General features: G+C 44.0%; 1 protein-coding gene across 5 annotated transcripts; it reads left to right on the top strand.

Moving 5' to 3' along the window:
- Nucleotides 1-529: 529 nt before the first annotated feature.
- On the top strand, nucleotides 530-27,133 carry sinhcaf (SIN3-HDAC complex associated factor). 5 transcript variants are annotated; one of them, XM_069903136.1, is made up of 6 exons: nucleotides 530-636; nucleotides 12,273-12,431; nucleotides 12,525-12,624; nucleotides 20,546-20,672; nucleotides 24,620-24,770; nucleotides 26,803-27,133. In XM_069903136.1, the coding sequence occupies exons 2-6, from the start codon at nucleotides 12,304-12,306 to the stop codon at nucleotides 26,963-26,965; spliced, it is 669 nt and encodes a 222-aa protein (XP_069759237.1). In that variant the 5' UTR covers nucleotides 530-636; nucleotides 12,273-12,303; the 3' UTR covers nucleotides 26,966-27,133. The 5 variants fall into 5 exon arrangements, with proteins under 5 accessions (XP_069759237.1, XP_069759239.1, XP_069759240.1 ...); XM_069903138.1 differs by lacking the exon at nucleotides 530-636 and adding an exon at nucleotides 1,080-1,238; XM_069903139.1 differs by lacking the exon at nucleotides 530-636 and adding an exon at nucleotides 1,420-1,442.
- Nucleotides 27,134-27,345: the final 212 nt, after the last annotated feature.

Here is a 27,345-nt window from a genome sequence, read left to right as displayed (position 1 = left end):
TCCCTCCCTCCCCTCTTCCCCCTCCCTCCCTCCCTCCCCTCTTCCCCCTCCCTCCCTCCCCTCTTCCCCCTCCCTCCCTCCCCTCTTCCCCCTCCCCATTTCCCCTTCCCCTCTCCTCCCCCGCCCCCCATTTCCCCTTCCCCTCCCGAGGAAAAGCAATCCTAACAAATCCGTCCTTATCGCGCACGAATGGTTGCAACAGCCAAGCCTTGGAGGGGAGGTGGGGGACTGTTCCGTGCCCTGTCTGTCTGTCTATCTATGTCTTTCCTGGGGATCCCAGGCTGATGCTGGGCAGGGATGACCCACGCGGGCTGACGGCCACTTCCAGCGCACCCGCGGCTCGCTTGCTCGCTCGCCGTCCAGCCCAAACATCCCGTGACGTCGGGTGGGCGGAGCCACTCGCATTTCCCGCGTTCCTCTCTTCCCCTTATTTGGCTTTGAAACTGACATCATCGCCCCGATGCAAATGAGTTTGATTCAAGAGATTTCAAAGACGAGCGAGCGCGCTTGCGCGGGACGTCGCTTTTTTTTACGCCCCCCACCCCCCCTCCTCCTCCTCCTCCTAGAGCCCGGAGTCGCTTCACCTATCTCCAGCCAACGAGGTGGTGGAAAGAAAGTGAAGTTCACACTCTTCTGGTGAGTGGCCTTTTTCAGAATAACTATGAGGACGGCCGGCCGGCCAGGTGAAGGCGCCGGACGGCGGGGTCCCCGACCTCGCTCCATTCCACGGGCAACTCGGGCCGCGGCGTCTTCTCTTCGGAAACTTTTCATCTTGTTTGAACATCATGTTTGCAACAATGAGAACGTGGGCGCCCCCCGCACGGCCACCCAGCCAGCACCCTCTCCTCGCAAACAGCCTCCCCGGAACCAAAAGTTTCTCCGTGCCTCTGCGATGGGGGTTCTCTCATCAAACTTGCGACAAATCTGTTTCTTTCCACCCCCCCCCCCCCCCCGGAGGGATGGACGTGCTCTGACACTCCTCAGCCCAGAGAGCGACTTGGGGGTTTTCTTGCATTATTAAATAATCCTTTGTTAGGTTAAGATTTACTGAGGGGCTGGCGATAAAATGAAGGGGCAACTTTCTGCGCTTCTGCGAGTCCGGCTCCTCTTTTCTCTCGCTCTGGTGATGGCGTCATTTGGGGAAGTTCACTCAGCTCCTTTTTAATTTGGTGCCCGTGGAGGTGAAATAACAGTGGACCCCCGCCCCCGGGCCGGGAGGGATGCGGAGCGGGGAGAAGGTGCGCAGGTTTCGCGGTGGAGCTGCCCCCCGATGCGGGGAGGCGAGACCGCACGTAGACAAGCTGGAGACTGAAAACAAAGGGCAGCGTGCATCCTCTCGGCGCAGCACACATAGGGGGAGAGCGGCGGCCGCGATCTCTCCTCTCCCCCCTCGCTGCCTCGGACTGTCACCCAGCTCCCTCTCGCCATTGTCCACTCGGGCAGTACGTTTTCTAAGCCTCCTGACAGCGTGTTTTCACTCCCCGTTTAAACCCCTCTCTCTCTCTCTTTCCTCCACGCGTTCCCCCCCCCCCCCCCCCCCCCACGTTTCCCTGCTCGCCTCGGCACAAGAGGCGAGTGGTTGGTGGAGTCCGGGGGGCTGGTGTGGAGGGGTTTCGTGCGAGAAAGAGTTGGCCGGCCCATGTTTTTTTTGAATCGCTCGGCGGGCGCAGAGAAAGGAGAAGAAAGGCTCCTGCTCGCAGTTAAATACACACACACGTGCCTGCAACAAGGAAGGGGGGGGGGGAAGGCTGGTTGACGCCGGGCTTTCATTTTCGGTGTCACCCGCACCAGTGCGTGTCTGCACTGTCCACTGGACAAGACACCCGGGCGAGGACGGGGCGCTCAAGGCGAGGTCTCAATGCTCCCTGTTTGGGAGCGTGGGAGTTGCGCTTGTGGTCACAACTTCTGGATGTCAAATGCTTCCTCCACGTTCGCGAGTTTTGGTGTGTACGCGCTCGCTAAACAAGGGGAGCCCTCAACCTGACGTTAACCCTTCCCTCCTGCCCGAGCTTCCCCAAGGCCTTCAGCCGCTTTTCTCTGTGTGTGTTGGCAGCAGGGTGTTGCTCAGAGTGTTTTGAGAGCAGTCCGAGCCCCCCCCCCCCCCCCCTCCTTTACAGGAAGGTTCAAAATCCTGACATGGTGAGCAAGCAGGGGAAAGGAATTGATTCCTGCGGCCAGCTTGGGCACCGATTTCAGGTCATCGAGGGAAATGCAGAGGGTTGTGCCCTTGGATGTTGACAGGCTGGATGTCAGATGCAAGTTGCTGGCTCATTCGCAGCGGGAGGAGCCCGAAATGGTCGTTGTGGGGCTCATCGGACGCTTAGGGTCATTCCTCGGTGACTGGACAAATCCTGGCTGCAGATTTTTGCCCATGTGCATTGTGTCCTCATCTTTGGTTCTGGCGCCCTGTCTTCATCTCCTCTGGCTGGATGAGGATACATTATGATGCTTGTGCTTTTATGCACATGATCACAGATGAGGATGAAAATGTACTGTCATCTCCATGCAGTGGAAAGGAGCCACTGAAGTTCTTGCGCGGGCGCACAGACACAAAAATAAAATGACAACCAAGTGCCAAAAAATGTTTCTATTGGTGATGAAACAAGTGGCCTTTGATCTCTCATTTTCCATCTTCACGGGTGAAGAGAAGCTATTTGAGGGAGCAATTAATGAGCAGAATACCACACAGAAACATGTTATTGGGTCCATCTGTTGACTTCTAGTATTTGGAGCCCTCACAAACCTCTCACTTTGATCCCTGTTCTGGTTCTCCTACTTGTTCTCGCCATCCTGCGCACATTGAAGTGCACAGGGCTGTCCGTTTCAGGGCATCTTCCTGATGCAGGGATCAGGCCTGAAAGGTTGATTGCCTTGGACTGTCTATAGATACTGCATGACCTGCTGAGTTTCTCCAGCACTTTTGTGTATTGCACTTGACCCCAGTATCTGCAAATTTTCATGTTTAACACTATCTGTTTCAACCTCTCTGACATGATTATAGATTCTTGCCATCTTATACAAAGTCCTTTTATCAGTTTATCTTGTAGACATCCACCTTGCATGTCCACACCAGCCAATCAAACCTCTTTTATTAATTTTCAAGGCATTTGTGAAGTCATCAGTTTTCCAGAGAGCAATGTCCCTATAACGTTGCGCCCAGTAGGAAGAGTCTAGCTTCAATAGAAGGGAAGTTTGACTGAAGATTGAAATAGTGAAGGTTGAATACTCAATAATTAACTTTGATCGTTGGGTTGACCGTGCAGCAGACAAAAGTGCAAAAATCAGCTCATAATATACCTTCAGAACCACGACATTTGAACAGAATGAACGACAGCTGAATATGGAACAGTCTATTGAAATTGGATGCTGATTGAGGTTCAGGGCTAAACATGAACTGTGCAATATGTTTTAAATAATAGAATTTGAAAGTGTAGATTGAGAAAACTTGCATTTGTATGAAGCCACAGGAATGTACCAAACCACTTTACATAGATGAAATACTTCAGTAGACTGTTCCTGACAAACACAATGGAATAGTCACTGTGGAAAAATCTTGACCAAGTTGCAGGATGTAGAAAAGGTAGCAAGAGAAAGTTGGGAGAGGGGGAGAGAGAGAGGAACTGAATTGCTATACTTAGTACATGTAAGAATAATAATGGACAGATGGGTGAAAATCTCAGGTAGGAGCTGTGATATTGGCAGGATATGAATTACTTTCATTCTATATTCACCAAGAAGGTGGTTCTATGTTGATGTTCCAAAGATGATAGAAAATGATTGATCGAAGTGCATTTTACAAGAGCTGAAATGTTGAGTGACTCGAAATAAACTGGTAAAATTGGCACAAACTGTTAAATAAAATTCCAAATTTTCAGCCTTGCTTTTTAAAAGAATTGATAGCAGATAAGGTGCATTTAATAATTGATTGGGGAAAAAAGTTTGATATTTGGTAGAAAATTAATCTTGAAAGCCCATAGAACATGTCCAAAGAATTAAAGGTTGTCCAGCTTGATACTGGCAGTATCCCTGTTGTACAAGAAAGTTTGGCAATTAAAGTTCCAATACAATAAAAGGGCTGTGTGGATTTTGGAGGGGGTGGTTAATTGGCCAAGTTGATTGAATTTTTAGAAGTAAGAGAGTAGATGTGGTAATTGTCATTTAAATGATTTTTTAAAAGATTTTTGGGAATATGTATAGTAGAATCCCCATTATCCAGAAATCAATCAACCAGAAACCCAAACAACCAAGAAAGCAAACAAATACATTGAAAGTAAATAAGAATAAATACAATTTTAAATAAAAGTTTAAAATTGTAAATGTTCTCTGAAGCAATATACAACCCCTTGGTGAAGATGGGTGTAAACATTCAGCCAGTGGAGTGCCTTGGTCTTGCCCTGCCCACAGCAGCTGTTGTGATAAAGTTACAATAAAGTTGTGTTTGACTAAAATGGTGGTGTCCAGGATGAAGAACTGGCTGATGCTGCCAGATGCTGGGGATGACTTTCCCAAAGTGTCCCCTCTATTCCTGCTTAGTAAGAATCCTTACTTGTATTTGGTATATTAGTAGGCCTTTATCTGCAAACTTGGGGGAGGGGGTTAATTATGATGGCGGCATGGTTAGCGTAGCAGCTAGAGCAACGCTGTTGTACGTCAATGACCAGGGTTCTAACTTAAATTTTATAAATTTTGAGAATTATCTGATTAAAGTGAACTTTACATAATTAAATACTACAATACTTTCAAATTCCTTCACATCTTGCATCGTCTGGTCTTTAAAACTGTATATTCTTAATGCAAGTGTATATTAGGTGTGTGTCAGTCAACCAGATATTTGCATATCTGGCATCCGTGATTCCCCGTAGGTGCTGGATAATGGCGATTCTACTGTACATAATAAGACTAACTCAGGATGCTGAAGGTGAATTCAAGATGAATGTCTATGCCCAACTTGACGACGTCCTTTCCTGTTCTCAACAACAAGGTCATTCGCTTAAGAGACTTCAATGCCAGATTCGGGATAGATCATAGGCTCTAAATTGGAAAGAGCTGGCAAGGTCAACACCAATGGAACACTTCTCCTCACCGAATGTATTGACACACAACATGGTGATTACAAACTCCCTATTTTGCCAGAAAATATAGACAGCAGGTTTCCTGGCAGCATCCATGCTCCAAACGTTGGCACCTCATCGACTACATCATCATACATTCTTGGGACCAACAAGAGCTGTTACTGGTGCCGACGAGTGCTGGATAGACCATTGGCTCATCTCGTCCACTATGAGAATGAAGATTCGGTCCAAAAGAAAACCTCAAAATCAGAACACTATTAAGGAATTCAATGTTGACATCTTTCAAGACATCAACCATGTACAGAAGTTCCAACAATATCTCCAAGAACGACTGCCTCAACAAATCCCTGAATATAACTGAAGTTATTTTTGGCCCATCTCACGGTCAAGACCCTCTCAAAAGCAAAGACTATTCAACCATCCTGAAGAGCAATGCTGATGGAGGAAGCACTTTGAAGATCTTCTAAACTGAACCATCTCATTTAACAGGAATGCGATTAACAACATTCCAAAACAGCCCATTGATGACTCCCTAAAGCAAAATACCAACACTTGAAGTCAAGGGAGCCAACAAAACCTTGAAAAACAATAAGGCCGCTGGACTTGATGGAATACCACCTGAGGTCTTCAAAATTGGAGGTAACCTGCTTTATTAACAACTGCATCAATTTCTCATCAAGATCTGGATAAATGAAGACTCAGCAATCATGTGGAATCATCCTGTTAGCAACAGCAGGAAAGATCCTCACCCGCATCATGGATAACCGGCTCAAACCTTGATCTGAGAAGATCCTTCTGGAGATGCAAGCTGATGTGGAGCAATCGACGTGATCTTCACAATGCGACAACTGCAAGAAAAATGTTGTGAACAATTTCAACCTTTGTGTAATTTATCAACCTCGCCAAAGCCTTTGACTTGGTATTAAAGGAACTCCTATGGGATGTCCTTTCCACCAATGGAAAGTACATTAGAACCCTGAGGTTCCTCCGTGATGCTGTTTGCCACAGTCATGGTCAGCAATAGTAGAAGTGAGCCTTTTCAAGACAAATCTGGAGTAAAACAAGGATGTATGATTTCACAAACTTTGTCCATCTTTATTGCAGCAATCGTCCACATTATCAAAGATGATCTTCCCTCAGGAATCAAAATTGTCTACATTTCAATTTTGCCCGTCTCAAATCCAAAAACAAGACATCCACAAGTTTCTTCGTCGAGTTCCAATACGCAGATGACAACAGTGTTGCAGCTCTCTTGGAATATCACCTACAACAGATTCTGACTGCCTTTGACTGGATACACAAAACTAGGACTTGCCATCAATTCGAAAGAGACTCCAATCATCTTTTTTCTGTTACTAACTGGGACAAATTGGATAGAACCATCAATTCAACTTGATGAAATAACTCTGGAAAACATGGACCACTTTCTGTATCTTGGAAGTCATCTCTCTTCCAATGTTGACCTTAATGACGAGATCCAACATTGTCTTAAATGCACTAGAACAGCTTTTGGATATCTTCGAATAAAAGTCTTTCATGATCGTGACAACCAAACTGACACCAAAATGTTAGTGTACAAAGCAGTGGTGATCTCAATACTTCTGCATGCATCAGAAACCTGGACAACATACCGACGACTTCTGAAGGCACTTGAAAAGTTCCATCAATGCTGTCTTTGAAACCTCTTGACTGTCAGCTGGGAAGATGGAAGAACTAATGTCAGCATGCTAAATGAAGCAAAAACAACAAGCATTGAAGCCTACACCATTAAGAACCAACTAAGATGGAGCAGTCATGTTGTTTGGATGGAAGACTAATATCTGCCGAAACATATCTTCTACTCCCATCTTAGAGATGGCAAGCGTAACAGAGGTGGCCAACAGAAGAGATTCAAAGAAGTCTTAAAATCCATGATGAAGAAATGTAACATCGACAACAATCATCGGGAAATCGATGCCAAGTACAGGAAACTCTGGCAAACCATCATCCAAGAAGGAACAGCTATTTTTGAAGCCAGCAGATGTGTAGAAGAAAAGATAAGTAAATGGAAAGAGAGGCAGCGACAACCAAAGCCCGATCTGCACCTGGAACAACCAGCCCTGAATGTGGAAGATCTTTCAAAGCCAAGATTGGACTCCTAAGCCACATGGGAACTCATAAATAGATCAATAGAACACAAAGTCTATCATCCTCAATCTCGATGTATAGCCACGACGACTATGAATAAGACCAGACATTGCATAGTTATGGAACAAGTGGCATAATGGGCAACCAGATGGAAGATTGTGTGAGATTATAGAATGGCAGACAGCAGCAAGTAAGGTCCATTGATTATCAGTGCAAAATTACAGTGATATGCAAAAGTTTGGGCACCCCTGTTCAAAATTTCTGTTACTGTGCGAATTAAAGATGACCTGATTTCCAAAAGGCATAAAGTTACACATTTCTTTAATATTTAGAGTAAGATTACTTTTTTTATTTCCATCTTTAACAGTTTAAAAAATAACAAATAAGGAAAAGGGCCCAAAGCAAAATTTTGGGCACCCTGCATTAGTAGCACCTCCTTTGGCAAATATCACAGCTTGTAAATGATTTTCTGTTGCCAGCTAAATGTCTTTCAATTCTTGTTTGGGGTATTTTTACCCATTCTTCTTTGCAAAAACAACAGGGTTTTAATTTTGTGAGAGTCTTGGGCTGCATGCACTGCTCTTTTGAGGTCTCTCCACAGATTCTGATGATGTTTTGGTCAGGGGACTGTGAGAGCCATGGCAAGACCTTCAGCTTGCGCCGCTTGAGGTAGTGCATTATGGATTTTGAGGTGTATATTAGGATCATTATCCTGTTGGAGAAGCCATTCTCTTTTCATCTTCAGCTTACATAATTAAATACTACAAGACTTTTAAATTACTTTGTTTTGCATTGTCATGTCTTTTAAACTGTATTTTCTTAATGCAAATGTATTCTTGTTTAAATAATCTTGTACTGCTTTTTGAGGAGGTTACCAAGAAGCTAGTTGAAGGAAAGGCTGTGAATGTTGTCTTCAAAGACCATTGGTAAGGGCTTTAACAAAGCCCCACATGGAGGTTAGTTCAGAAGGTTAAGACATTAGGTATCCATGGAGAAGTTGTAAACTGGATTCGAAATTGGCTGAGGGGAAGAAAACAGAGTGGTAGTGGATGGTTGCTTCTCAGATTGGAGGCCTGTGACCTCCGGGCTCTGTGATGGGACCATTGTTTGTTGTCTATAATCAATGATCTGGATGATAATATGGTAAATTAGATCAGAGGCATTGTGGATAATGAGGAATATTTTCAAAGCTTGCAGAGGGATCTGGACTAACTGGGTGAATGGGCCAAAAAATGGCAGATGGAGTTTCATGCAGGCAAGTGTGAAGTAATGCATTTTGGATGGGTAAACCAAGATGGGGCATATATGGTAAATGGTAGAGCACTAAAGAGTGCAGAGGAACAAAGATCTTGGAATGCAGATACATCATTCACTGAAGGTGGCATTGCAGGTGGACAGGGTTGTAAAGAAAGCTTTTTGGTATCTTAGCCTTTATAAATCAAAGTATTAAGTATAGGAGTTGGGATGTTAGTTACGTTGAAGTTGTTTTAAGACATTGGTGAGGCCAAATGTGGAGTATTGTGTGCAGTTCTGTTCCCTAACTACAGGAAGGATATCAATAAGATTGAAAGAGGGCAGAGAAGATTACTAAGATGTGGCCAGGTCTTCAGGAGTTGAGTTACAGGGAAAGATTAAACAGGTTGGGACTTTATTCCTTGGAGTGAAGAAGAATGAGGGGAGATTTGATAGAGGTTTACAGGATTATGAGAGTCAGCTTTTTCCATTTAGATTGGGGGAGATAAATTCAATATCATAGTTTTAAGCTGAAAGGGAAAAGGTTTAGGGCGAACATTAGGGGAAAGTTCTTCACTCAGAGAGTGGTGGGAGTGTAAAACAAGTTGCCATCTGATGTGGTGAATATGGGCTCGATCATACATTTTAAGAATAAATCGGATAAATACATGGATGGGAGAGGACTGGAGCCTAATTAAAGTCTGAAACCTTGGTAAAAGTTATGAGAGCTCAAATCTTTTTGCATGGTGCTCCTTTCCTTATATTCCCACTCTAAAACTGTACAAAACAAAAAATATACAGTACATTAATCTTACTTAAAATGTTGAAAAAAATGTTTCATCTTTAACTTTAGGAGATCAGTTTATCATCTGCCCACTTAACAGAAATTTTGTCCGGGGTGCCCAAATGTTTGCATGCCACTGAGAGGTTGCAAACAAATACTTAAATTAATGAATTGGGCCAGCATCAAAAATGCAACTTCTGAATTTGGGATCATAATTGAGTGATGGCACTTTTTACTGAGGAGGACTTCACTAAACTAGGAGAAGGTATCATTTAACCTTGTTTTGCTGGGAAATAGGATAAAGAGACTTGTGTTGTGGTGGGAGCATACTGACTTTACTGAAGCTGTGGCACTGGGGCGATCAAAACAAAGTCAGAAATTAAACAAAATTGGGCAATTACAGGTTCAGGAAAAATGAAATCAAAAGGCAACAGGTGGAACGGTCACCGTAGTGGTTAGCATAACGCTGTAACAGTGCCAGCGATAGGGAGCGGGTTTTGAATCCAGTGCTGTTTGTAAGGAGTTTGTTGTTCTCCCCATGTCTGCCTGGCCCCCACCCTTCACTATTCAAAACATACCGGGGGTTGTCGATCAATTGGGCAACATGAGCTTGTGGGACGAAAGGGCCTGTTACTGGGCTATATGTCTAAATTTAAAATTAAATCACAGTATTTGAATGACATTTAGATATGTACATGGATAGGAAAGGTTGAGAGAGATAAAGGAAGGCCCAGTAAGATTAAAATGCAAATAACTGAATGATGTAGCATCTCAATGGAGTCCTGAAAAGAATTATGTTTCCAAAATAAAATCTCAAATTTGGACAAGCAGCTACTGGCACACTGGCTTGCATGTACCAACAATTTCGTGCTTGTAGGCTGTCTTGGTTAAGGTGGTGGCCAGTAGAGACAGAGTTTAAAAAAAAAATGTGTATGTTCGGAGTGAATCTTTGGAATTCTGACCTTGTGGATCCTGTGGTGACGAGTGTAGAATAGGTCAGAATCTCTCTCTTCTTCTTCTCTTCTCTTTGGCTTGGCTTCGCGGACGAAGATTTATGGAGGGGGTAAAAAGTCCACGTCAGCTGCAGGCTCGTTTGTGGCTGACCAGTCCGATGCGGGACAGGCAGACACGATTGCAGCGGTTGCAAGGGAAAATTGGTTGGTTGGGGTTGGGTGTTGGGTTTTTCCTCCTTTGCCTTTTGTCAGTGAGGTGGGCTCTGCGGTCTTCTTCAAAGGAGGCTGCTGCCCGCCAAACTGTGAGGCGCCAAGATGCACGGTTTGAGGCGTTATCAGCCCACTGGCGGTGGTCAATGTGGCAGGCACCAAGAGATTTCTTTAGGCAGTCCTTGTACCTTTTCTTTGGTGCACCTCTGTCACGGTGGCCAGTGGAGAGCTCGCCATATAATACGATCTTGGGAAGGCGATGGTCCTCCATTCTGGAGACGTGACCCATCCAGCGCAGCTGGATCTTCAGCAGCGTGGACTCGATGCTGTCGACCTCTGCCATCTCGAGTACCTCGATGTTAGGGGTGTGAGCGCTCCAATGGATGTTGAGGATGGAGCAGAGACAACGCTGGTGGAAGCGTTCTAGGAGCCGTAGGTGGTGCCGGTAGAGGACCCATGATTCGGAGCCGAGCAGGAGTGTGGGTATGACAACGGCTCTGTATACGCTTATCTTTGTGAGGTTTTTCAGTTGGTTGTTTTTCCAGACTCTTTTGTGTAGTCTTCCAAAGGCGCTATTTGCCTTGGCGAGTCTGTTGTCTATCTCATTGTCGATCCTTGCATCTGATGAAATGGTGCAGCCGAGATAGGTAAACTGGTTGACCGTTTTGAGTTTTGTGTGCCCGATGGAGATGTGGGGGGGCTGGTAGTCATGGTGGGGAGCTGGCTGATGGAGGACCTCAGTTTTCTTCAGGCTGACTTCCAGGCCAAACATTTTGGCAGTTTCCGCAAAGCAGGACGTCAAGCGCTGAAGAGCTGGCTCTGAATGGGCAACTAAAGCGGCATCATCTGCAAAGAGTAGTTCACGGACAAGTTTCTCTTGTGTCTTGGTGTGAGCTTGCAGGCGCCTCAGATTGAAGAGACTGCCATCCGTGCGGTACCGGATGTAAACAGCGTCTTCATTGTTGGGGTCTTTCATGGCTTGGTTCAGCATCATGCTGAAGAAGATTGAAAAGAGGGTTGGTGCGAGAACACAGCCTTGCTTCACGCCATTGTTAATGGAGAAGGGTTCAGAGAGCTCATTGCTGTATCTGACCCGACCTTGTTGGTTTTCGTGCAGTTGGATAATCATGTTGAGGAACTTTGGGGGACATCCGATGCGCTCTAGTATTTGCCAAAGCCCTTTCCTGCTCACGGTGTCGAAGGCTTTGGTGAGGTCAACAAAGGTGATGTAGAGTCCTTTGTTTTGTTCTCTACACTTTTCTTGGAGCTGTCTGAGGGCAAAGACCATGTCAGTGGTTCCTCTGTTAGCGCGAAAGCCGCACTGTGATTCTGGGAGAATATTCTCAGCGACACTAGGTATTATTCTATTTAGTAGAATCCTAGCGAAGATTTTGCCAGAATAGGTGGAGCTCAAATGTATGAAGTCCTTGGGGTGAGGTTGGGTTTAATTTTATATCAGACCAAAACCTCTTGTACTGAGGTCATGGGTGATTTTACTGTCTGTATTTATTTCAAGTTCCAGTTTATTGTCATCTGATTGTACATATGCAACCCAATGAAACAGCTTGTCTTTTGACCATAGAGCAGACACACAGTACTCCTATACACAAACTACATATATAAATAATTTGCAGGTTCATCTGTAACCTGTACTTTAACTCTTGGCCACCTCTTCATAAGAAGTCCGGTTTCTCTCCACCTTGCACTTTTAACCTGGGGAGCTTGTCACACTTCTACCATTACTTCAGCTCCACCCTGACCTTTCCTAAATTAAGTTAAATGCAATGCCTTTTATAGGCACAGACGCTGATAACTTTAATCTGAAGTCACTTTTCCCAGAACTTGACACGAATCAGATGTTCTGGATGTAAATGTGCGAACTCTGCTTTTCAGGTATTCCATACTGTTCTGAGTTTGCGGCAAGATGTTTGGCTTCCACAAGCCTAAGATGTACAGAAGCCTGGACGGCTGCTGCATCTGTAGAGCCAAGTCATCTAGTTCACGGTTCACTGACAGCAAGCGTTATGAGAAGGACTTTCAGAGCTGCTTTGGGTAAGATGGGAGAAATTTTAAAAAAAAATTCATTAACCTACAATTAGGGTCAGATTTGTTTATTTTGTTTTGTTTTATTTTTGCATCTCCAAGGTTGAATGAAGCCCGATCAGGAGAGATCTGCAATGCCTGTGTGCTCCTGGTGAAACGATGGAAGAAGCTCCCCGTGGGCTCCAAAAAGAACTGGAATCATGTAAGTCTGGAGTTGAGCTCCGGGTGGGTACGAGTCAAGAGTGAGAGGTCTGGTGCAGACTCGCTGAAATTCCTTCTGATACTGGCTGTACAGCTGGGAATTGTGTGCGTCCACTCAAATACCATCGAGCACGGCAGCACATAAACAGGCCTTTGGCCCTTCCTGTCTGTGTCTATTTTTATGCCTATTCCTCTTGACCTGATCCATGCCAAGGAAGCAGAGAACTGGCATAGAAATCAAGAGACAACCCCCTGTTTGAGAAGGAGAAGCAAAATAAAAAATTTAAAAAAAAAGAGAGAGAGAGAAGGAGAAGCAGAGGAGGTCACCCCAGTGGCGGATCAATGAGGGGACTCTGAGGCTAAAGAACACACAGGCAGTGGGCTGTTGGTGACTTGAGGCGACTAACCCACTCAGGCTGCTTGTGACTGCAGTCATGGGACTCGTAGCAGGACTCCAGCAGACTGCTCGAGACTGGGTCGAGACCTGCTGAAGGGGTGCCGGGTATTGGAACCTGGATGTGAGAGGGCTTCCTGATCCTGTCCGAGGTTTGGATCTAGAGTTCGGTTTGCCAACAGTTTGGACTGAAGGCTGTGTGGCTGCAGGAGGGCTGCAATTCATGGAGATTCAGTGACTGGAGGAACTGGGGAGACTTTTGCTTCTCTTTCTCTGACTGTAAGGGGCACTGGGCAATTTCTGTTGATGGTGAATCTTTGCTAGATGATAGAGCAAAGGAAATTTTGTGTAATACATTTTCTGTTTTGGTACATGACAATAAAAACAACCTTGAATATCTCTTTACCCCTCCCATTCATGTACCTGTCCACATTTTTATTAAATGTCAAAATTGAGTCTGCATTTACCAATTCAGCTGGCAGATCATTCCACAATCCTCCCAATGTTCCTAACCTAGCCTCTGGGGGGGAGGGGGTGAAACCTGCTTACATTTACTCTCTCTGTACCCATCATAATTTTGTACACCTCTATATCAAATCTACTCTTGGTCTTTTGTGTTCCAGGGAATTAAGTCCTATCTTTCCCTATAACTCAGTTCTTCAAGTCCTGCATACATACAATCAGATGACAATAAACTGGAACTTGAACTTAAAATGCAGACAGTAAAATCACCCATGACCTCAGTACAAGAAGTTTTGGTCTGATTTATATAAAAAAAACCAATAAATAAATAGAATTAAATTAAATTAAACCCAACCTCCCCCCAAGGACATCAGACATTTGAGCTCCACCCAGAGTTTAGTTCCATTGTTCTCAGTTAATTCATTCTGACCCTCTTCTACAGCCTTGTAAATCTCTGCACTCTTTCATATCTTACTGATCTCCTTCCTTTAGTTTGGCGACCAGAACTGCACACAATACTCCAAATTTGGCCTCACCAATGTCTTATACAACTTTATCATAACATCCTATATTCAATGCTTTGATTTATGAAGGCCAAAAGTTCTCTTTACCATCCTATCTACCTGTGAGGTCACTTTCAGGAAATTATGCAGAGGAATCTGGGAATATAGATGCTTTACTGCACTCCTCAATGCCCACCCATTTACAGTGTTTGTCCTCTCAAAATACAACACCTCGCACTTGTCTGTATTAAATTCCACCTCCCATTTTGCAACCTAATTTTCCAGCTGCTCTAGATCCTTTCTTCCTCACTGCCCACCACACCCCCAATCTTTGTGTCATCTGCAAACTTTCTGATCCAATTTACTACATTATCATCCAGTTCCTTCCTAAACATGACAGACAACAGTGGTGCTGACACCAATCCTTGAGGCCCTTGTCCAGTCAGTCAATCGTTCGCTACGACTCTCTGACTTCTCCTGTAAAGCCAATTTACAACCTCACCACGAAAACCTGAACTTTCCAGACTACCCTCCCAAGTGGCACTTTGTCAAAGACCTATTAAAGTCCGTGTCAACAACATCCACGGCCTTCAGCTTTGTTTCTGGTAACCTTCTTGAAATAATTATGATTGGTGAAACATGATCCCAATAGTCCCTATTTTTCCAAATACTTGTATATCCGATCTCTTTGAACCCCTTCCCAGAACTTGTCCATTACTGATGTTAGGCTCACTGGCCTATCATTTCCTGGATTAATTTTGGAGCCTGGAACAACGTGAGCTACCCTCCAAGCCTCCAGCACCACACCTGTGGCTAAGGACATTTTAACTGTTTCTGCCAGGGCCCCTGCAATTTCTACACTAGCCTCCCTTAAGGTCCGAGGGAATATCTTGTCAGACCCTGGGGATTTATCCATCTTTTTTTTTAAACCTTAAGTCAGCAACCATCTCTTTGAATTTGCATAGATTCCATGATCTCACTGCTTGTTGGGCCTCTCTACCATAGACCACAAGTTTTCTGAGTAAATGCTGATGCCAAAAATAATTAAGATCTCTCCCACCTCTCTTGGCTCCATGCATACTCGACCACTCTAATATTCAAGAGGACCAATTTTTGTTCCTTCCTATCCTTTTGTTCTTCATATTACATGTAGAAGTCCTTTGAATTTTCCCTCTCCTTGTCTGCCAAACCAACCTTGTGTCTTCCTGATTTCCTTTGTTTTTTTTAATGTACTCTGAAGTACTGTAATGGATTTGTTAACCTTTAATATTAAACTATTTAGTAAATTATAGAATTAAAAATACTGTATCTGTATTCTTAGTTGTGGGTTGGTACAGAGTCACACACAATTCACAGCATATTTATAGAGAACTATTGTTTTCTGAGTGGAGAGTTCATTCTTGGGAGTCGACATGTCTTGGACAGACAGAGCTAATGGATTTCAAGTGGGTATTAGTTGTTCAAGAACTGCTCAAGGAAGCCATCTGCTTTTAATCAAAGCCACTTAAGCCTCTTGAACAGAGATGAGGTCAGAGGTTGTAACGGAGATGGAATGGTTGAAGGAGGGGCATCTAAATACTCTGGGGTTCTGGTGTTTCAGACATGATAGAGGGGAAGAGATGAAAAAGGGAGGGTGGCATTGCCATTCAGGGAAAACATTAGAGCGGTGCACAGACAGGACAGACCTGTCTGTGACTGAGGGCTCACCAACTGAGGTGATATGGGTAGAGTGGAGAATGTGAAAGGTGTCCCTCGAAAACCAAGGTTCCCTAAGCCTGTGAACTTTGCCTTTGATACATATTCTGTGTTCTCACAATTTCACCTTTGAAGGCCTCCTACTTACCAAGCACCTCCTTGCCAGAAAAAAATAACCTCCATTTTTTCCAGATCTTTGCTCATTTCCTCAAAATAGCTCTTTTACCAATTGATAATCTCAACCCAAGGACTAGACCTATCCTTATCCATAATTCTTTGGCTTGGCTTCGCGGACGAAGATTTATGGAGGGGGTAAATGTCCACGTCAGCTGCAGGCTCGTTTGTGGCTGACAAGTCTGATGCGGGACAGGCAGACACGGTTGCAGCGGTTGCAGGGGAAAATTGGTTGGTTGGGGTTAGGTGTTGGGTTTTTCCTCCTTTGTCTTTTGTCAGTGAGGTGGGCTCTGTGGTCTTCTTCAAAGGAGGTTGCTGCCCGCCAAACTGTGAGGCGCCAAGATGCACGGTTTGAGGCGATATCAGCCCACTGGCGGTGGTCAATGTGGCAGGCACCAAGAGATTTCTTCAGGCAGTCCTTGTACCTCTTCTTTGGTACACCTCTGTTACGGTGGCCAGTGGAGAGCTCGCCATATAACACGATCTTGGGAAGGCAATGGTCCTCCATTCTGGAGACGTGACCCACCCAGCGCAGCTGGATCTTCAGCAGCGTGGACTCGATGCTGTTGACCTCTGCCATCTCGAGTACTTCGACGTTAGGGATGAAGGCGCTCCAATGAATGTTGAGGATGGAGCGGAGACAACGCTGGTGGAAGCGTTCTAGGAGCCGTAGGTGATGCCGGTAGAGGACCCATGATTCGGAGCCGAACAGGAGTGTGGGTATGACAACGGCTCTGTATACGCTTATCTTTGTGAGGTTTTTCAGTTGGTTGTTTTTCCAGACTCTTTTGTGTAGTCTTCCAAAGGCGCTATTTGCCTTGGCGAGTCTGTTGTCTATCTCGTTGTCGGTCCTTGCATCTGATGAAATGGTGCAGCCGAGATAGGTAAACTGGTTGACCGTTTTGAGTTTTGTGTGCCCGATGGGGATGTGGGGGGGCTGGTAGTCATGGTGGGGAGCTGGCTGATGGAGGACCTCAGTTTTCTTCAGGCTGACTACCAGGCCAAACATTTTGGCAGTTTCCGCAAAACAGGACGTCAAGCGCTGAAGAGCTGGCTCTGAATGGGCAACTAAAGCGGCATCGTCTGCAGAGTAGTTCACGGACAAGTTTCTCTTGTGTCTTGGTGTGAGCTTGCAGGCGCCTCAGATTGAAGAGACTGCCATCCGTGCGGTACCGGATGTAAACAGCGTCTTCATTGTTGAGGTCTTTCATGGCTTGGTTCAGCATCATGCTGAAAAAGATTGAAAAGAGGGTTGGTGCGAGAACGCAGCCTTGCTTCACGCCATTGTTAATGGAGAAGGGTTCAGAGAGTTCATTGCTGTATCTGACCCGACCTTGTTGGTTTTCGTGCAGTTGGATAACCATGTTGAGGAACTTTGGGGGGCATCCGATGTTCTCTAGTATTTGCCAAAGCCCTTTCCTGCTCATGGTGTCGAAGGCTTTGGTGAGGTCAAGAAAGGTGATGTAGAGTCCTTTGTTTTGTTCTCTGCACTTTTCTTGGAGCTGTCTGAGGGCAAAGACCATGTCAGTAGTTCCTCTGTTTGTGCGAAAGCCGCACTGTGATTCTGGGAGAATATTCTCAGCGACACTAGGTATTATTCTATTTAGGAGAATCCTAGCGAAGATTTTGCCTGCAATGGAGAGCAGTGTGATTCCCCTGTAGTTTGAAATTAACAGCATTATGATCACTGGAACCAAAATTTTCCCCTCCACACGCTTCTATCGTCTGTCCTGTCTTGTTCCCTAATAGGAGATCCAGTATTACACTCTCTAGTTGGTACCTTGAGAGATTGATCTGGGAAATTTCCTGAACACATCTGACAAACTCTTAAGACATCCAGCCCTTTTACAAATTGGGAGCCCCGGTCACTATGTGGAAAATTAAAGTCCTGCAGCTGTCTTCTATCTCTCTACAGATTTGTTCCTCCAATTCTCGCTGATTATTGGGTAATTTTTTTAAAATACAATCCCCTTAATTAGGTCACTCCTTTCACATTCTTCACTTCCACTTCCATTTAGAGTTAGGACCATTTAGATGCCCCTCCTTCAACCATGTTTCACACATGGCCATAATATGATTCCACTTCCCAATCCATGCTCTAGCCTTTCATACAATGCTCCTTGCATTAAAATAGACAAACCTCAGAACATATTATTCCCACCATGAACAACTTTTTAATTCCCGTCTTTGTGTGCCGTCTTGATGTAATCGTTTTACTACAGGTCTATGCTCTGGCACTGGTTCCAACCTCCCTGTAAATCTAGTTTAAGTTTCCCCCACCTCTCTCCTTCCCACCTCCCCAGAACAGTCCTAGCAAGTCACAAGGATATTAAGTGGGTGGAAACTGACCTTCCAATCCAAGTCCCACATTCCCTGGAAGAGAGTCCACTGATCTAGAAATCTGAAGCCCTGCACGTAGCACAGGTAGCAATCCTGAGATCACAACCCTAATGGTCCTGTCTTTCAACCTGGTGCTTAACTCTGAACTCTCTTTGCAGGACATCATCGCCCTTTCTAACCACGCCATTAGTCCCACGTAGACCGTGTCATCTGGTCACCCTCTCTCTCTTGAGAGTGCTGTGAGCTAGATCCATGACATCCCAGACATTGACACCTGTGAGTCAACTACCATCTGGGACTCTCGATCTCTTCCACTGAACCCCTTGTCTGATTCCCTCACTATTGAATCCACTGTCAATGCAGCTTGCCTCTTCTCCCTTCTTAGCTGCAGGCTAGACTCTGTGCCTGACCACGGTGGCATGTCCCTGGTAGGATGTCCCATTCAACAGTGTCCCAAATTATATGTATGTGTGTTATTGAAGGGAACAGCTACAGGGGTACCCTGCACTCTCTTTCCCTCTCCTGACTGTCACGGCTACCTTCCTCATCTCCTGTGTGTGATTGCTTCCTGTAAGTCCTCTCTACCCCTTATCCTCCTAAATGATCCTGAGTTCATCCAGCTTCAGGGTTCAAGGAGCTGCAGCTGGATGCACTCTTGAGGACGAAATCGACAGGAATACTGTTGGGTTCCCTGACTATCCACTTTCTACAAGAGGAGCTTATCTCTGCCCTGGCTGCCATTTCCACTATAAAATGAAAAATAAGGCAACCTGTGCCTTCTTGCCAAATCTGTTTGTTTCTCTACAGAGCTGCCTTGCATTACCACCTACCTCAGGCTCTTCTCACCAAAGCCTCCACTGCCTGCCCCAGCTCTGACTATCCCCACTTAGACCTCTCATCTACTTAAGCAGTCCTGCTCTTGCACACTTGCTCCAACTCCCTTTTGACGAGATGTCATGCTTTTATTTTCCACAGCAAAATTTAATCCTCTGTTTGTGCCACACGCATTGCATGGTACAGATTTAGTGCAGAAAAAAAAATTAGTCATTCATCCTATGAAGCAGTAAATGCATCTTCACCATTTACTTTGGGCAGACACAATAGGCCGTGGTTGCTGTAATCTGGAACAGAAGGAACTCGACAAATTGGGCAGCTTCGGCAAAGGCAAAGAGATACTCAATGTTTTGGATTGAGACCCTGCATCGGGCAGTTTATCATTCGTGGTAGTATGTGGAGCTTGGTGCTTGTGTACAATGCACGTAGATGACTTGCCTTGCAGGCTATGAGTGTGGGAATCCACACAACCCCTCCATCTAGGGTTACAGAAAGTGTGTTCATTGCACTATGTCTCCAGAGGTAGACTGAAGCATTGCTGCCACCCTAACACATGATTAAATCTAAACCAGTGGTTCTCAACCTTTTTCTTTCCACTCACATATCACTTTAAGTATTCCCTATACCATAGGAGCTCTGATCAGTAAGGGATTGCTTAAGATGGTATGTGGGCGGAAAGAAAAAGTTTGAAAGCTGCTGTTTTAATTGTACCTGATGGACTCATTATGTGCAGAACTCCGAAGGAAATGGGCCAATGACAATTTTTCTCAACCAAAATATTTCAATAACAATTTGGTCTTGAGCAGTGATTCCCTTCCCACCCTTCCCTTCCCACCCACATCCCACCTTAAGCAATGCCTTACTAATCTCAGAGCACCAATGGCATAGGGATTACTTAGAGGTATGTGAGTGGAAAGAAAAAGGTTGCGAACCACTGATCTAAACCATTTGACAGTCCCAACATCCATCACAATGCAACAGAGAAATCAATAGTGCTGTGTGACTTGGCTGAATTTCTCCAGCATGTTTGTGTATTGCACTCGACCCAAGCACCTGCAGCCTTTATCGCTCGACTCCACTAATCCATCATCCAATTGGTGAGGCATCTGGCTGACTCCTAAATCATGAATACAAGATGGAAATCCAAAGTGCAAACAGGGTTTGCTGCTGGAATAGCCGTTTGTTTTGTGGGCTGTTTGTGTGATGGTATGGGATGTGGAAATGCAAGAACCAGGAACATGGGGAAGGATATTTTTTGCTCCCTGGAATATGTCACTCCATGTGTGTTTTTTAAAGTGAGGTGTGTGTGTTTGAGTTTCTAAAGGAGTAACATTCAATACTCTGGAAAATTTACTGGACTGAGTGTGCCAGACTATTGGGAGTTTTACTGTTCTACTTCAGTTCCTTCCTCAAAGAAGTGAAAAATGTCACTAATTTATCCTCCTGTCATTTTCCTCACACAAACTCTGGCAGAGTTCCTGACAAAATGGGCACGGTAACCAAATGCTGGTTCTTTCCAGGTGGTCGATGTCCGTGCAGGCCCAAGCTTGAAAACAGCATTGAAACCGAAAAAGGCAAAATCCCTCACTGGGGGCAGAATTAAAGCCAGTCAGATCAGCAAGATCCAGAAGGAGCTGAAACGTCAGAGTAAGTGTGTGTTCTGATACTGTTTGACCCTCTCTCTCTCTCCTTTCTTTCTTTCTTTCTTTCTTTCTTTCTTTCTTTCTTTCTCTCTCTCTCTTCTTTCTTTCTTTCTCTCTCTCTTTCTCTCTTTCTCTCTTTCTCTCTTTCTCTCTTTCTCTCTTTCTCTCTTTCTCTCTTTCTCTCTTTCTCTCTTTCTCTCTTTCTCTCTTTCTCTCTTTCTCTCTTTCTCTCTTTCTCTCTTTCTCTCTTTCTCTCTTTCTCTCTTTCTCCCTTTCTCCCTTTCTCCCTTTCTCCCTTTCTCTCTCTCCTTTCTCTCTCTCCTTTCTCTCTCTCCTTTCTCTCTCTCCTTTCTCTCTCTCCTTTCTCTCTCTCCTTTCTCTCTCTCCTTTCTCTCTCTCCTTTCTCTCTCTCCTTTCTCTCTCTCCTTTCTCTCTTTCTCTCTTTCTCTCTCTCTCTCTCTCTCTCTCTCTCTCTCTCTCTCTTTCTCTCTTTCTCTCTTTCTCTCTTTCTCTCTTTCTCTCTTTCTCTCTTTCTCTCTCTCTCTCTTTCTCTCTCTCTCTCTTTCTCTCTCTTTCTCTCTCTCTCTTTCTCTCTCTCTATCTCTCTTTCTCTCTCTCTCTTTCTTTCTCTCTCTTTCTTTCTCTCTCTTTCCCTCTGACTTTGTTTTTTTAAAATTTCATTTAAGAATTTTAAAACCACATCAATGTGTGTGTGTATATGTATATCTCTCACCACCCACCCTCCCTCAGAATATACCAAAAGAGAAAGAAAGTTTAGAACGTTTAAAAAAAATACCACAAAATCTCAATACTAATAATAATGGAACTGAGGGTTACCAACAAGATGGGCTTTTAGAGAGTCCTTCAAATTTTCAAGTCAACATGCAAGTATGGGCTCCAAAATTTCCAAAAAATTGATATTTAATATGTAAATTGTTATTTTCTCAAGTGGAATACATGCCATCTCGCTATCCCTAAATCAGATTTCCAAGTCATGGCTATACATTTCCCAGAAACAGCCAAAGCCAGGCGTTTTAAAAATTCAATTTGATACATAGTTAACCTCTATTTAGGTCTAATCACTTTAATATTACCCAACAAAAATAACAGCAGATCCTGTGGGAGTTTCTCTGAATATTTTCTCCCAAAAAATGCCCATCTCAAGCCAAAAAGATTTTTACTCCAGGACTCTTCCATGTAGAATGCAAAAACAAACAGACTTCATGACCATATCTAAAGCATAAATCTGATCATGTTGGATTCAAATTTTTAAATTTTTGAGTTGAGTATAATTAATGCAAAAAGTTATATTGAACTGATCTCTGCCTAACATTAATAATTATTTTCATAATTGCATCCAATCATCTATTTAAATCAACCTCCCGCCTTGATCTTGATTTATAAATTCCTAACTTAGGAGTGTCTTTTTGAAGTAATTTGTACATCACCAAAATAAACATTCAAACTGCCCTGACAAATCAATAATAATTCTAATTCATTCTGTCTAGATAATATCAAACTCGGACATAATTTATTAAACAAGAAAGCCTTAACCTGATAATAACAGAAAAAAATATTATTTGGGACATTAAATTTATTCTTTATTAATTCAAAAGTAATAAATCAAGTAGCTTCAAAACAATCTTCTATTTTCTTAATCCCCATTCTGCTCCAAATCCTCAAAAATTGATTAACCATCGAAAAAGGAAGAAGTCTGTTTTGATAGACAGGCTTTTTTTGGAGAAATCAAACATTTTCCACTTATTTCATAATCCATAATTCGATCAAATGTTTTAAAACAGGCGTGTCTCTACTTCCTATTATCAATTTTGAATTCCATTAATAAATAAAATTCTGCATACTATTTTCTTCTATTTTACTCAATTCTATTTTAACTATTACCTGAAGTCAGATATTGTGCTGTTGACCAACGATAATCTCTGACAAGGAAAAGGTCAATCTTTTCAGCATTACCAAGCGTGCTTCAGAGGTACTTCCAATCCGCAGCATTTCGCTTCAGTGTTCCATCATGCTCTCAGCACTTGCTGCTTCCACATTACTTACCAAGCTCCAACCAAGTGGATTGTCTCCTATCTCCAACTCGTGCTTTTTTGCGCACTCATTTAAACTGTTAAATTAACCTGCTCATTTCCCCTTGCAGCATCACTACTCAACTTTTCCACCTTGCTCTGCACCAAAAACTTGGATACATTATACCTGGTTCATTTGTCCAGCATGAGTCTGGATTTCATTGCTCCTGGTGCTGCATTATTTGCAGGTTTTCGCTGATCCATAAAGGGTCTATTTATTTTAGGGGAGAGAGTCTTAATGAAGATTACCGACCTGAAACATTGACATTTTTGTCTGCTGTTAATGCTGCTCAACGGGCTGTGTTCCATCAAGAATCCTTTATTCTCACATAATAATACAGAACATGAAATATTGCGTGAACTTGCCTTCTGCCTGCCGATAGGCAGATGAAGAATCACCATTAGTGTGACCCACCGACATTTGCAGTGCGAGAGAAAGAAGCAAAACTGCAGATTGCTTTAATTTTTACTTTGATTAATCCTTTATCCCATTTTTTATTTTAAATAACATTTTTTTAAATAGTGGTGTTTGATGATTTTCTGCTCCAAATTGGAGATGTGTTTGCGGAGCAGGTTTCACTGGCCTGAGTCGAGCACTAATTGCTTGGGTACAATGGTGAAGAACAAAAGAATTGGAACCAGAAGTTGGCCACTCAGCCTTCGATCCTGTTCCACCATTCGAGATCATTGGTGTCTTTTGGCCTCTGAATCAATTTGCTCCACTCTTCCCAATGCCTTTGTCTCCCTCAATGCTTCTGAACCCTCTTCAGTGAACTCAGTGACAGCCACCCAGGGTGGGGAATTACAAAGCATCATCACCCACTGATTTTGTTCAACTGTTGAATGGCCTGACCCTTGTTTGGATATTGTGACGCTGGTACTAGACTCCTTAGCCACAGGAAACATCCATCCTGTTGTATGCTGCAAGAACCTTTAAGTTTCAGTGAACGTGAACCTTCCCACTCAAATTTTTCTGTGGAAAACCTCCCAACCATGGGAGCCTCTTTTCTTTTTTAGATACGAGGTGTAGGCTTTGTACAATTGCAATAAGAATACCAAATGCTGCAATTAAAGAGACCTGGGATTCCCCAAAAGCAAAGATGTGGTGAACTGTCAGCCATTGCTGGACCTCGGCTTGAGTCTTGTATCAACTTCTTAGGAAGGATGTTAAGGGTTTGAGACTGCCAAAGCATATTATGAGAGTCACTTAATCTTTTTTCGTATAACTTAACTTTTCGTATAAATTGTTTTCAACTTCAGATTGTCTGCCCCAGTCCAGTCCCTGGCTGGTTAGACGACGTGGAAGGTGCAATAGTGTTGTGATCTGTGGCTTGATTGGTCTTTCCAAAGCCCCACTTGAGTGAAGATTTATGCGCACTCCTGATAAATGGAGAGACAGGAATTGATATTTTTGGGATGCAGGGAAATATTCAAACGTCCTCTGAGTTTTGCATCATCTGTGCTGTGGGGCACTGGACTGTTGATAGTTAATTATGGAGCTATTCTTTTGATAGATGGGGAGAACTTCTTCCACAAGCTTGAGTCCGAAAAAGAAGATTCAAGTGGTATCAAAGGAATGCGAGGAGAATTTTTTTCTTGCCCCAAGTGCTGTTACAATGACCTGCTGTGCCCAATCAGAATTTAGAACGAAAAGCCCATGGCAATCTGCAGAGTAGCATGTGTCTGTTTAGAGAGTTCAGACGGAGAAAGATGCAATCTAATTGAATGATGGAAAAGACTCCAGGGTGTATTTGCTCCTGTTGTTTTGTTCTAACTGATTCCACAGATTGGGATTTGAAGCATTGATGTCACTGATGATAATTAATTTACTGACGGTAATGATTTCCTTGCTTGGCTGCAGACTCTGATGCCCACAGTACCACCTCTAGCATGTCTCCAGCACAATCGCCCTGCTACAGCAACCACTCAGACGAGGGTTCTGACACAGAGATGGCATCTGGGTCCAGCAGGGTGCCTGTCTTCTCCTTCTTAGACCTCACATATTGGAAAAGGTAGGGTGAACATGCTTCCCATTTTCTGCATCTGCACCTTGTGTTGCATTGCTCTCGGGCATCCAATTGTGTACTGATCAAAATGCATTTATAGGAGCTTCCTTGTATACAAGCAGATTATGTTCCTGGAACCCATTCCAAAGTATTTATTTAGAGTCACTTTTTCTTCTGTGGTCAAGGGTGGATGATTGCTGTCGCCACAGGTTGAGGTCAGAATGGGATAATTGATGCTGCTTTGGGGAGGGAGAAAGAGGCAAGTAAAGGAGACCCTCATCTGTGGCATACTTGAGAAATGGGGGAAGTAGCTGGAAACATCTTGAAACAGTCCCAACAATTTAAACGATTTTCGAGATGGTCAATTTAATGATTACTTGTACAGCTGTTGCAGCAAGCAATAATAAACTATTTTCAATTTCTCCAAAAATTCGCTGGGTTAACTATATATGTGGTGAGTTTTTAAAGCAACACTGTAGTTATGGCCTACAACTTGTAAGTTGGACACTCATAAATCTGATGGTCCCATGTCAGGAATGGGTTGTTGCAGGAAGTGTTCCTTCAGTTTGACGTGCTTCCGTGATGCCGTTTTGATAAGCAGGATTGTTTTCCGGTTGGAAAGCAAAAAATAACTCGGTGGGTGGTTGAAACCCAGAATTAAACATAAACACTTGCAGGTCAGGCCACAGTTGTGGAGAGGAGGAGAAACAGTTAATGTTTGTGGTCATCTTTTTATATGCAAGGGGTTTTTTTTCCTTCCCCAGATCAGTGCTCATCAAATGAAATTGAACAGGTGATTGTGATTCTGGGACCTGGTGTGAAGTTGGCTGTCCTTTCCCACAACAGAAGTTCCACTCCAAAAAAAAAATCATGGGCTGTGAAATCCTTCTTGGTGTTTAATGGTGATGATTATCAGGAATCTGTTTCACGAGTAATTTAGTGAGGGCGCCTGGCAAGACTTGCCTGTAACCGTTGTGGGTTCCTTTTTGTTGACAAGCAGGCCTCAATTCACTTGCCCTTTGAGAGTCACTGGCAACGTCTTGACTGCACCATAGCGTCAACTGAGGTTGATGGTGATGTCTCTGGGGTGGGCCTTCAGCCTTCCACGTAGAACAGAGGTGGGAGATTCTGCACCCCCCCCCCACTGCCTTTCTCAGCTCAGCATTGAACAAGGTGAAATGTGTCGGCATTTGTTGACTAAATCGAAAAATGTCCTTTGAATTCTGATTTAAAGTGAGTCATAACATACAAGAAGAAACATGGTGTTCAAGTTAATTTCCATGCCCAGAACATTCTCAATGCTTCACCACTGGCTTGATCAGGAGTTATTTTCACTCTCTTTAAATGATCCTTTGCCTTCCATAAACAGGTCGTGGCCTAACTATGTTGACCATAAACAGGTCATGGCCTAACTATGTTGACCATAAACAGGTCATGGCCTAACTATGTTGACCATAAACAGGTCATGGCCTAACTATGTTGACCATAAACAGGTCATGGCCTAACTATGTTGACCATAAACAGGTCATGGCCTAACTATGTTGACCATAAACAGGTCATGGCCTAACTATGTTGACCATAAGTGTTCCAAGTTCTCCACAGCCCCATCACAAGTGCACACCCGTGAAGACTGTGTCTCTTCAATACTGCGTGACCTGATGGGTTTCTCCAGCACGTTTGTATATTGCACTAAATCACAGCGCTGCACACTTTCAAGTTTACTTCCTTCAATTCTGCTCTCTCACTTTTCACTGCCCTCTGCACAGCTGACAACTGCACCCTTGCCTGTACCATCCCTGGAGTCTTGAATTGGCACCTCCAACCTTGCCCATCTTTATCTCCGCTCATGTTACTCCCGGCCTGACTTCATCGGCCAGATTTCCTGTTTATTTCTGGTGAGTTTGTGAAGTATAAGGAAGGGTAACTTTCCCCAGGTTGTTGCTTGTTTCTGGAGATTTCATCTGAGCAGGTGAGATAAGGGGGTTAAGAAATGTTCTGGGGATTATGCCCTTGTTAACGTTCACTTTTAACTCTCTAGGCAAAAAGTCTGCTGTGGAATCATTTACAAGGGCCGCTTTGGGGAGGTGCTCATTGATCCTCACCTCTTCAAGCCCTGCTGTGCCAACAAGAAGAGAGTGAAGGAAGCCCCTGAGCAACAGGTGGTTCAATCCCCCTCTGCTCCAAAGGACGACGAATGGTGAACTGGCTCATTCAGGCAGAGAAAGGGGGAGAGACTGACGGGGGGGCCAAAATGAATTGAATGGATTGTGCATGTCAGAAAGTTGGAGTGAATGGGAAAGCTGTCCAAATGAACTGACCTGCCAAAAAGACTGACCATTCTCCTTTCAAAATTTCTAGGGGTTTGGGAAAGGGAGGGGGTGGGGGAGGGGGGTGGCGGTTTGGGTTGGGGAGGGAGGTTGGGGTGGGGGGTGGGGAGTCAGTTGATTTTTTGTTTATAAAAGGAAAAAACTGTAAATTGTTGTACATTTCCTGAGCTGCACACGTGTTAAGTGGAGTGTGCCTGTAAAGTGCTATTATTTTAGGATTTATATCTTTTGAATAGTAAAGGACTTTTCTCTTG

This window comes from Narcine bancroftii, chromosome 11 (assembly GCF_036971445.1).
Source record: "Narcine bancroftii isolate sNarBan1 chromosome 11, sNarBan1.hap1, whole genome shotgun sequence".
Classification (NCBI taxonomy): Eukaryota; Metazoa; Chordata; class Chondrichthyes; order Torpediniformes; family Narcinidae; genus Narcine; species Narcine bancroftii.
The sequence above is the reverse complement of the archived record's forward strand: the minus strand, read 5'-3'. Positions and strand labels throughout refer to the sequence as shown.

Coding starts and splice junctions, on each gene's coding strand:
- sinhcaf (XM_069903136.1), top strand. CDS start 12,304: ATGTTTGGCTTCCACAAGCCTAAGATGTACAGAAGCCTGGACGGCTGC. Junction 20,673..24,619: donor GAAGGAGCTGAAACGTCAGA/GTAAGTGTGTGT, acceptor GCTTGGCTGCAG/ACTCTGATGCCCACAGTACC. Junction 24,771..26,802: donor GACCTCACATATTGGAAAAG/GTAGGGTGAACA, acceptor TTAACTCTCTAG/GCAAAAAGTCTGCTGTGGAA.